This window comes from Labeo rohita, chromosome 21, assembly GCF_022985175.1.
Source record: "Labeo rohita strain BAU-BD-2019 chromosome 21, IGBB_LRoh.1.0, whole genome shotgun sequence".
Lineage (NCBI taxonomy): Eukaryota > Metazoa > Chordata > Actinopteri > Cypriniformes > Cyprinidae > Labeo > Labeo rohita.
In genome coordinates, this window is record NC_066889.1 from 12915389 (window position 1) to 12927027 (window position 11639).

The window sequence follows — 11639 nt, forward strand, 5'->3', positions numbered from 1 at the left end:
CAGATTCGGTTTCATCCCTAAATACATAATCACTAAAGATCCTCCTGTGCTTACAGGCAGAGAACCTGCTCCTGGATGCGGACATGAATATTAAAATTGCCGATTTTGGCTTCAGTAATGAGTTCACACTGGGCAACAAGCTGGATACTTTTTGTGGCAGCCCTCCTTATGCTGCCCCCGAGCTCTTTCAGGGCAAGAAGTATGACGGGCCGGAGGTGGACGTCTGGAGCCTTGGGGTCATACTATACACACTGGTCAGCGGTTCTTTGCCATTCGATGGACAGAACCTAAAGGTGAGCACAGAAATAGGAGTCAGTGTCAACAACTTAATGACAACTTAAATGCTAAACGCTTGCGTTTGTGTGTTAGGAGTTGCGAGAACGGGTTTTAAGGGGCAAGTACAGGATTCCCTTCTATATGTCGACCGACTGTGAGAACTTACTGAAGAAATTCCTCATACTCAACCCAACCAAGAGAGGGAGCCTTGAGGTTTGTACATTTTGCAATCTTCTGTTTTGACAGTAAGCTGTTACGTAAAGTCTGGTCTACATTGCAAGCCAAGATGATATTGGTGTTTCTTTGAGTTTCGATCTTGAAATATCAATCTTTCATAAAAATGTGAATTAAATTTAAAACTGTTCAACAAAAAAGGTTAAATGAACTATTAATATCTATTGTTTGTAAATCTGATATATATTGCTTACAAGTGAGTTTATTGAATATTATATGTACGATTAAAAGCCATGAACCTCTTAAATTATGGCAGATTCAGTGATCAGTTAGGCTTGTGATGCTACCTGGTAAAAATGATAGACTGATATAAACCTTTATTCCTGGAAATTACATAAAACCCACCTGATTAGATCAGGTGATTTTAGCCAGCTTTTGCTATTTTTGTGTGCAGAATGCATCAGACTGTTCATGGGCGGTCTGTGGGCGTACAGTCTGAGGCTTAGACTCTGCACAAACAACTGTTTGCAGATTGATACGTTTTGTTGGACTGATTCAGTCTTTCAGCACTGTGTGATGTGAAGTGCTTCCCTCAGTTCATTGTCTGTATTCTAGGAATGTAACAATATCAAAATCTCACGTTACGATATCTCTAAGCCCACATTATGATATTTATTGCGATATTAAAAAAAAAAAAAAAAAGAACTCCAACCCATGTCCTCAACTAGGAAAACTTCAGTTAAAAAAAAAAAAAAATTGTTGAATTGACTTGTACCGGAACTTTAAAGAGGACTCAACCCTCTTTTTAGTTGTGGTATGCTGTCTCAGTCTAAATTACATTCACACTGGTGTTTTAGAACCCAAACAAATTGGAAATATGATGATGTTGATAATAATAATAATAATAATAATAATAATAGCAATTTTGTGATTGTTATTCCTATCACAGTAATAGATATATATTGTAAAACAATTGCACTGTAAAATAAATGAAAATGAATATTTCATAGGTATATTTTTTTTTTCTGTACAGTACAGTAGGCAAATATAATATTTCCGTAATTTCGACACTTGAAAAAAGAGATTAGTAACGCAGTAACGTTACCCATTTAAACCGCTAGCTGCACTTTTAATCTTTTATTTTGATGGAAAACTCCAGCTTCAGTGAAACCAAGCCTACAAAAACATGTCTCACTACAAATCTAGTAAAATACTGTAATCATCTGCCACGAAAATAAAGCAAAATGGTGGACTTTGCGTTCCCAAACGGGCGTTAAACTCACTGCACATGCAATAAACGAGTACATTGCATTCAATGTGAACTGTGTCGTTCTGAGGCGCAGAAAACACCAGATCACGAGCTGATTGCCTGAACGTATGTGTGCTTCGTAGGGTTGGGTACCGTTAACATTGTCTGTCATTTTGACAGGGACAGGGTCGTAAAAATTCTGTCATAATCTATTATTACCCGTCATTTTAATTTTCATATTTTAATTAGAATAACACATTTAATTGCTTTTATTTTTGTTCACATTTTCACTTTTAATCATGAACCTACAGGACGAAACTGTAGTGTTTAAAAACAACAAAAAAATATGCTGAGTAAAAAAAATCTAATTAATCTTTTGGTCTATGCTGTTTTCAGCTGATGAATAAATTTTCGGTTAACGCGACCTCTGACCCAACTGTACCTTTTTTCGGTACTTTACTATATGTATTAACAAAAACATTTATTTCAGTGAAAAATAAGCCCAACACAGGTTAGTCTGTTTGAGTTTTTACTCTTTTCCTTGCATTCCTTCTCATTTAAATAGCTTGTAAAAGCGCTGTGTGCATTTTACTTTCACTTTCAAATTAGCAACAATTCGGCGTCAAGCAGTTGTTCGAGTTTCCATCTTTTCTTGGCTTCACTCTTAAATAGCTTGTAAGAGCACCATGCGCAGTTTACTTTCACTTTCAAATTAGCAGCAATTTGCCATCGATTCAGTTCAAGCAATAACAAAATACACTGTCAAACTCCTAGAACTATTATTAATAAAACAAATAAAAATACAACATGCTATATGGCTAATATAAAATAAGAAATTACTTAGGGTACACAAAATTTAAATAGTTAGGTACACCAAACTGAAAATCGGCAAACACTGTGGAACCAAATAAATAAGAAACATAACGTCTATTAGCAAAACGAATAGGAAAGCTTGGAGGCTACATGTTGATGTAAAATAAAATAAATAAAATACACACTTTATGTAAAGTAAAAAGCAGCAAACACTGTGGAACCAAATAAATAAGAAACAAATGTTTAAAAAGAAATTCTAAAATCACCTTAGATAAACGACAGAAGTCAACAGGCTTTTCAAAATCCAAAACATTGCCAAACAGGCACTTTTGCATTTTGTTTCTTCTGCCATCATCATGTCTTTCTCACCTCACTCCTCTTGTCAGTCAGTTTGACTCACTCCCCTTACTTGATCAATTAAATGGGACTCCTGCTGCTGTTCTGTGATGTAAACAAAACCGCCTCTCTGCCGCTCATACATATAAGGGCAAGCAGAACATGCAGGAATCATATTTAAACCGTGTTTTTGCATTTTAATATTTACAGACACTAATCTATATCGTGATTCGAATTAAGGGATAGACCTGCTTTTTCATGAAAACCGCATGGCCCTAGAAATGTAACCACACTTCATTTCAACCACGAACATTTCGGTTTGCCCTATGTGTTGTCTTTGAATGAGTTGCAGGGGTGATATCACGTCACAGGGTCTCTATCTCTCAATTTCTGTAACGTACGCGATGGGGTACGTCCTCAGGTACCAAAATTTGGTACTGATTGATTTCATGTGAATCTGTACTCGGTAGTACTGGTGAAATTTGGTCGGTACCCTTAAAAGTACAGAGTTCGGTACTTAACCCTAGTGCTTTGCTTTGGAATGTGCAGTGAAGACTTGTTGAAGGGATTAAGTCATATTGTGCTATTGGTTTTGGTTAATTTGACAGATACTGTGCCAAAGCAAAATGCCCCAAAACACAACTTCAAAGACCTTTTATGTTAGAGTAAGACATTTTTTACAAACTACACTTTTTGCCTGGAAGACCTATCTTTTTATATCGTCATGTGACCACGATAATATCAAGACTATTGCTATCGCAACATCACAATGTTGATGACATCGTAACATCCATAGTGTGTTCTCTTCATAAAGGTCAACTCAAATGATCTCTTAACCTTATACCCTTTCGTTCCTTACGCTCAGCAGCAGATCATGAAGGACCGGTGGATGAATGTGGGCCATGAGGACGATGAGTTGAAGCCCTACATCGAACCCCAACCTGACTACAAGGACCCTAAGAGGACAGGTCAGCACCCCAGCAGTGCAGGGGGTTGGAAGAGAGGTGGGGCAGACGTGGCCCGGGGCTTTGGTGATGGTGGTGGGTGGGGTTTGAGATCGAGATGGATTTTTGGGTAATATATCTTGGTGATGGGACTGAATCTAAATTCCGTACATCAGCTCATTTGAGCTGCTAACTCATGTTTTTCCTGCTTTATAACCCTTTCCTGTTTTTTTTGTCTCTGTGGTGTGTGGTTTGTGCATGAGGTTATGTTGCTTACACTTGAGGTTAGTGTTATGTAATGAAAATATAAACTGTTAAAAGTTTGGTGGATAATTCAGGTTGGAGCATTTGTGCTGCAGACATGAATGATACCTTAAATTTGATTACGTTTCTAAGCAATCAGGTTTTATGACCAGTGGATTGCATTTTAGGAGTCTCAGCCATATATGTGACCCTGGACCACAAAACAGGTCATAAGTAGTATGGATAATATTTGGATCATGTTCCATGTAGATGTTTTGTGAATTTCCTACCATTAATATTTCAAAACTTATTTTTTGATTAGTAATATGCATTGCTAAGAACTTTATTTGGACAACTTTAAAGGTTATTTTCTCAGTATTTTGAGATTTTTGCACCCTTAGATTCCAGATATTCAAATAGTTGTATCTCGGCCAAATATTGTCCTATCCTGACAAACCATACATCAGTGGAATGGAATGTATAGTAACCAGAATATGGTTAATGGGATTTTTTGATTTGAGCCAGTAAGAAATAACCAGCCCAAACACATCCGAAACACCTTGGAACTACCCATGATACCCTTGCACTGTGTCAACAGTTTATGCTTGAGGAAATACTGTATATTAAACTGTAGTCCAGGATGTTGTTGTCAAGCAGATGAGCTGTTTTTTCCTAATTATTTAACTCTTTGGTCTCTCTCAGATATTATGCTACAGATGGGATACTCTCTAGATGAGATACAAGACTCCCTGATCAACCAAAAATACAATGATGTCATGGCAACCTACTTATTACTGGACTATAGGAACTCAGAGGAGGTATGTTACTCTATAGATCATGTCAGTTTTTTTGTGTTTGTGCACACAGATTTGTAATAGCTTTTGGTTTTGTTTTTGTTTATTTTATTTATTTTTTGCTTTTTTTGCATTGTTTAATTTACGTTTGCTTTTTGTTCTGCTTTTTTGTTCTTTCTATTTTGTTTTGTTGTTCTTTGTTATTTTTTGTTTTTCCTTTTTATTTGTTTTTTTTCTTTTTTGTATTGTTTTGTTTTAATTTTTGTTTGCTTTGTTCTGTTTTTTTACATTTATTCTTACTGCAATATTCAGCCAATTATGCAGAGAATTTCCGTTTAAGGTTATTGCACACTGAGTCCAAAATTTTCGTATGCTTTTTTTTTGTATTCGGCATCCTTTTTATCATCAAAATGCTGGCTACAGATGCAAAAACGCAAAAAATCGAACCTTATCCAAATTTTTTTATGACTGACGAAAGTTTCAGATGCAGTGTAAAAACGTGATCGACACAACGTGAGATTGTGTTTTATTTTAACGTGTGAAAATTAAGTTAATCAGTTGAGTTTTACTGTTTTCGAATCCATTCAGCCGATCTCCGGGTCTAGCACTTTTAGCATAGCTTAGCATAGATCATTGAATCTGATTAGACCGTTATGATCTATGCTAAGCTATGCTAAAAGTGCTACCGCCAGACCTGGAGACATGAGGGTGAATCACTGACAGAATTTTAATTTTTGGGTGAACTATTCCTTTAAAATAGGCACCTTACCGTCCATATAAAATTACATGAATGGTGTAGATTTTTAAATTTCCTGTTTTTGTAAAAGCAGTTGTTTTTACCATAGTAGTGTATTTATGCAAATTTTTTTTGTTTTCTTTTCTAGCTGGATGAACTATCAATAAAGCCCCGCCCAGGCACTGACCTCACAAACAACGCCCAATCACCTTCTCACAAGGGACAACGCAATACCTCCAATACGAAGTCCCGCAGATCCACAGACCAAAGTACAGTATCGTTCGGCTGGTCATTAGCCACCATAAGCACCTCCTTGTTTGGTTTGTAAAGCTCACACGTTTTCCCTCTACCCTTGCAGGCTCCTCCGTTTCCACCAAGCGTCCTCAGGGCGACAGTAAGCACATCGCTGGTTCAGGCAGCTCCAGTAAAGTCCCTCCCAGCCCGCTGATCTCCGGAGACCATAAGAAAACTCCAACCCCTTCCACTGTAAGTACAGAGCCTCCTGATGACTGATACACAGCACGGTTGTGATCTCACGTCACTGATCTCTCTGTGTGCTCCTCATGTGCCGTACAGAACAGCATCCTGTCCTCAGGCACCAGCCGCAGCAGGAACTCTCCAATCACTGAGAGAGCCACTCTGGGAGTACAGAACGGCAAGGACAGGTACTGCCACATTCCTGTTTATGTACAGAGTCTTCGTTCACATGGAAGCACCCATCAAACTCATTTCTGCAAAGTGTATTGGTGTTAAAAGTAGTGTATGCGTGTATATTTAGACTGTTTGGAAAGCTTCTCTGCTCTCGACTCATTCTGTCAGGCTGCTGCCCTGCCAGCATGGGAAACATAATCCTGTTATGCGCACACATACATTCTCACATTGACAATCGCACACATTCGAGCGCAGCACGAAGCTGAAATCTGTTCCGCTAGATTTGCAACGCCTTCAGGAACTTAGAATTAGTCCAAGGATTAAAAAAAGAGTAATGATTCAAGAGCTCAAAAGCTTGGTTTCTTGGTTTAGTTCCTTTCAGTAAAATAATATTCTGGGTTATTTGTCTTTCGGTGGCATGCTAGTGATCAGAACAGGCAAGAATTTTGACTCCACTTTCTGGGAAACTCATTTACGACTATATGCTTACAATTGCAGCACAATGAAGCGATGTTTAAATTGTTATCTCAGTTGGAAAAGTATAACCGTAACACTTAAATGTTTAGAAAACTGTTCAAAAGTTTGAAATCAGTACAGCTTTTGTTTTGAAAAGTTACATTCTCACCTAAAGCGTTATTTAATCACAAATACAACTGAAATATTATTACAACTTCTAATAACTGTTTTCTAGTTTAATGTGTTTTAAATATAATTTTCAATGTCATGCAAAAGAATTTCCTTTTTTTAAAAATCGCACTCATACTTGTGAACAGTAGTGTGTATGTTAGAATAAGACTGGTTTGTTGTAGAATCTCTTACGGACATTTCCTGTCCAAAGTTACATCTTTTCAATTCATAATATGACTCAGCTAAATTAGAAATCTGGATACTTTTAGTAAACGCAAGTTGTGCAAACACTGTAGCTCGATTTTCATCCGCCTAGAAAAGTAGTCCTTCTCCAGAAAGATTATTTGGGTAACTGCATAGTTCAAGCAGAAAATGCAAGTACTTTTAACAGAAATACGAGCTGCTAATGTCCTCTTAAGCCCTCTGGGCGGCATGCCAAGTATTGTAACTGCATTAGTTCATTTTTACAAACTCGGGGACAAGTGGGAATTATTGATAGAATGCCACAGATGCAGTCGATATATCATACGGTGGAAATTACCCAGAACATTTCTCTAATGATTCCTATAAATATAAACTGTGGTGAATTCCTGCAGTCAAAGCCCTGCAATGGTTGGATTTACTGTATAATGTCATGGAATTTGCCAAGTTTTGAATGCATAAATCAAAAGTATTTTAGTACAGTCAAATCAAAGTGCGATATGGACTAGTGTCTGTGAATATTAAGTGGCAAAAATACTATTTAAATATGAATCCTGCATGTTCTGCATGTCTGTGTGAGTGAATGGCGCAGACAAGCCATTCGTTTACTACACACTTACTGAATCCAGAAAAGCAATGGAAAACAGAATTTGGTAGTATTAAAACTAAATGTGAGGGGGGGGGGAATGTAATTTCATAGGGCCTTAACATGTCATTTTTGTTGAACTTTTAATACATTGCTGTTAAATTGTGTTTGTTTCATGATTTAAAATAATTATGTATGCTTTTTGATTAATATTTTTAAACAGAGTGTAGACAAATATAAACGAAAAAAACTGAATCTGGAAAAAAAAATAAAATGGAATTTGGGAAAAAATAAAAGATTTTATAGGGCCCTGAGTATGGAATCTAGACATGCTGGTGTCAATTGGAATAAAATAAAATCTTTTATTGAATTTATTTGAAATTCATAGAAATACAGTTGAGGTCAAAAGTTTACATACACCTTGCAGTATCTGCAAAATGTTAATTATTTTACCAAAATAAGAGGGATCATACAAAATTCATGTTATTTTTTTATTTATTTTGTACTGACCTGAATAAGATATTTCACATAAAAGGCTCAAATGCTCACTGATCAGAAGGAACCACGATGGATTAAGTTGTTTTTTTTTTTTTTGTTTTTTTTTTTCAGTGTTCAGGGTAAATTTAATTTAACTTATGTCTTCTAGGAAACATGTAAGTATCTTCTGTAGCTTTTGAAGGGCAGTACTAAGTGGATTGTGTTCCATTGTGTTCAACAATTTACACCCCCGGCTTAATGCATCATTTTTCCTTCTGAAGCATCAGTGAGTTGCATATGAGTTTCTCAGTTGTCCTCAGTGTAAAAATATGGATCTCAAAATCACACAGTCATTTTTGGAAAAGGATTAAATACACAAAAATGATGAAAAACCAAAGAATCATGAACAACTATCAATAAAAAAACACAGCTGTGGATCATTCAGGTAACAACACAGTATTAAGAATCAAGTGTATGTAAACTTTTGAACAGGATCATTTTTATAAATTCAACTATTTTCTCCTCTTGTGGACTACATGTAAACATGATGTTAAATGTCTTATTCAGGTCAGTACTAAAAAAAAATAACATGCATTTTGTATGATCCCTCTTATTTTGGCAAAATATTTAACATTTTGCAGATTCTGCAAGGTGTATGTAAACTACCTATATGATAAATCTATATAAATATCTTGTTTTATATTTTTATAGTTATGCTCTGCTTTAAAATGTTACACTTCCTAAATGGAGTGATGTATTGGAGAGTTTTGTGCATGAATAATGAAATTATTTAAATATGCTAATTCATGTAAAATGGAAAACCCCAACACTGACAGTTACAAATGCACTGCAGAGACACCGACGCATTACCCTTGATCGTTATGTAGTCAATCTCATCCCTTAATCTGGAATTAGTGGTTTTGCCCGACCCAAATAATCAGGTTACACAGAAGAGATGCAGGAAACCAAAAAACAGCAGCCACGTGATATTCATGTTTAAGTTTGCTTGCGGTGACAACCCACAGCACAGTCAGAATGCTGACGCGGAAACAGTTTTATATGTGTGCGCAAGGTCAGGTTGCAGAGAGCAAATAAAAATACGGACATTATGGCACTGATGGAACACCTGCCACAAGTGACCCTCACAAATGCATCTTACATCTGCTTTTGTACAGCATGTATTATGATCAGTTTGATTAACTTTACCTATTTAATAATTAAGGTGATGTGACTAGCTTTTAAATGCACATCGTGCCCATGAGGCTTATGCTGTCAGACGTGTTTGATCATCAAAGCATCAAAGCGTTTTAGATTCTCACTCAATGAGCTGGAGTGAGCTTTCCAGCGATAATGCAAGTTTGATTCAACTTTGACAAGCTTTTATCTACATAGGTTTAAAAATAGACTTGTATAGACTAAAATAGCATCCTAACCTGCATTATCGCAACACAGCGTTTGTATTTTTATTTCCTGGTGTGTGCTTTTGTCTTATTCCATGACTTTCTCAACCATCCCTCCATCTTTGCTGAATCTAACCTGTCTGCTTTACAACCTCACCCATACATCCCTCCACTCTGTATGTGGGGGTGTCCGCACATGGGGGGCTGTTGTTATTCGTCTTTCCCCCAGCTTGAACACTCCAGGGTCCCGTGCCTCCACCGCCTCAGCGGCCGCGGTGCTCGCCGCCTCATCCCGCACCCGCCATCACAAGTCTTTGTCCACCTCCGCCCACCCCAGTCCCCCAGACATCCATGCACATCGCCCCAGGCAAGTGGCAGCCAGAACCAAAACTATTCAGATGGGGATTCGACTTCAAGAGCCAAAGACGAGCCAAGTCATATCGATTGCTTTTTGAGCAGAAACATGTTTTTTTTTTTTTTTAGGTTTAGAAAATGTAAGATCCGCAGATAAATGCCAAATACGTCAAGCTAAGAGATGGGAAGACTTTTTTTTTTTTTTTTTTTTCTTTTTTTTTTCATAACCCTGCCTACTTTTCTCTCACTCGTTGTCCGTCACAATAACACCACCGTCTTACTCGCCGTCCCACTTTTTCCTCCGCATAAGCACACGTTGTTCACATCACGTACCTGACAGTCTGTTCCTTTCTAATCCAAACTGCACATGCTTGAACTCATTGTCTTTTTTTTTTTTCTTGCAAGGTCCTCCCTCACTCATGCATGTGTTGTGTGTTGTGTTGCTCCATCCTTCTCCACCCCTTCTTTTCTGCAGACAAACCAGTGCATTATTATCCTCCAAAACCTATCTCACTTCTTACATATCCTTTAATAAAGATGTTTGTGTCATCCTGGAACGTTAAAAGCTTGTCACAGACAGTTGTATGCTTGCTAACAATGGTTTTGTCTCCCTCCCTGAAGAGTTTCCTTTGTTTTTTGGTTTTGTGTTGTTGTTAAGTCTTGTTATTTGTTGGTAAGTGCTGCATGATAACTATTAAGGGTGATGTGTGTTATCAATGTTAAAATGCTTATTTCCAGTTTAAACTAGATAACTGCAAGTTAAAGGTAAAGTTCGTTAAAGTTCGCCCAAAAAAGAAAATTATCCCATGATTTACTCAGACGCAAACCATCCTAGCTTTATATGACTTTCTTCTTTCAGACAAATACATTCGTCATATTAGAAAAAATGCCCTGGCTCCTCCAAGATATTTAATTGCAGTGAGTGGCTGTTGAGATTTTGAAGTCCAATGAAGTGCATCCATCCATCATAAAAAGTACTCCACATGGCTCTGGGGGTTTCATAAATGCCTTCTGAAGTGAATCGATACGTTTGTGTAAGAAAAATATACATATTTAAGGCCTGGAAAACCCTGGACAATAATATTCCTGAAGAGGTACATGAAAACTTCTTGAATTATCGAAAGACAACGTATCTATGAAATAACGATTTATTTTTTTTTTAAATTAAGCACATTTTTTCACGCAATTAATTATTATTCTTATTTATTTTTTTTTTTCAGTTAACGTCATACGTTAACGTGGGTTTTTGAATCATTCCACGAAGTTAATAATTTACAATCTGCGCTCTGAGTCCTGATCTGAAATGAGGGTTCACAAATCGTTATTCAGATTGGGATTTCAGAGCCTGAATCGCGAATAATTTGATTCAGATCAGAACTTTGGATCAGGTTCCCAAATCTTTTGCTTTAGATCAGAACTTTGCGTATCGTGAATAAATTGAATTAGATTGGAAACTCAAGTCGTGTATTGCGGATCATTTGATTTTGATAGGAACTTTGTGTATCACAAATTATTTGATTCAGATCGGGACTTCAGAGCGGGTTCTTGAATCATTCCGCAAATTGACTGATTCGCGACCTGTGTTCCGAGTCCTGATCTGAAATGATGGTTTGCGAATCATTATTCAGATCAGGACTTTGGAGCGTGGATCACAAATAATTTGATTTAGATCATAACTTTGGAGCGGGTTCGCAAATCTTTTGCTTTAGATTGGAACCTAGGAGTGCGGGAATCATTTGATTCAGATCAGGACTTCGGAGCGGTTTCATTCGAATCAT

The 11639-nt window shown here is 37.0% G+C and overlaps 1 protein-coding gene across 10 annotated transcripts in view; it reads left to right on the top strand.

Moving 5' to 3' along the window:
* The window catches only part of mark2a (MAP/microtubule affinity-regulating kinase 2a), a 49339-nt gene that overhangs the window by 24615 nt on the left and 13085 nt on the right, over positions 1-11639 (top strand). For 4 of the 10 annotated variants that reach the window (XM_051092542.1, XM_051092544.1, XM_051092549.1 and 1 more), the window contains exons 8-15: positions 57-293; positions 370-489; positions 3714-3852; positions 4738-4853; positions 5714-5834; positions 5924-6051; positions 6142-6230; positions 9737-9874. In XM_051092542.1, coding sequence (XP_050948499.1) covers positions 57-293; positions 370-489; positions 3714-3852; positions 4738-4853; positions 5714-5834; positions 5924-6051; positions 6142-6230; positions 9737-9874 — 1088 coding nt within the window. The remainder of the gene's footprint in view (positions 1-56; positions 294-369; positions 490-3713; positions 3853-4737; positions 4854-5713; positions 5835-5923; positions 6052-6141; positions 6231-9736; positions 9875-11639) is intronic. The other 6 variants (XM_051092546.1, XM_051092547.1, XM_051092543.1 and 3 more) reach the window with 5 other exon arrangements.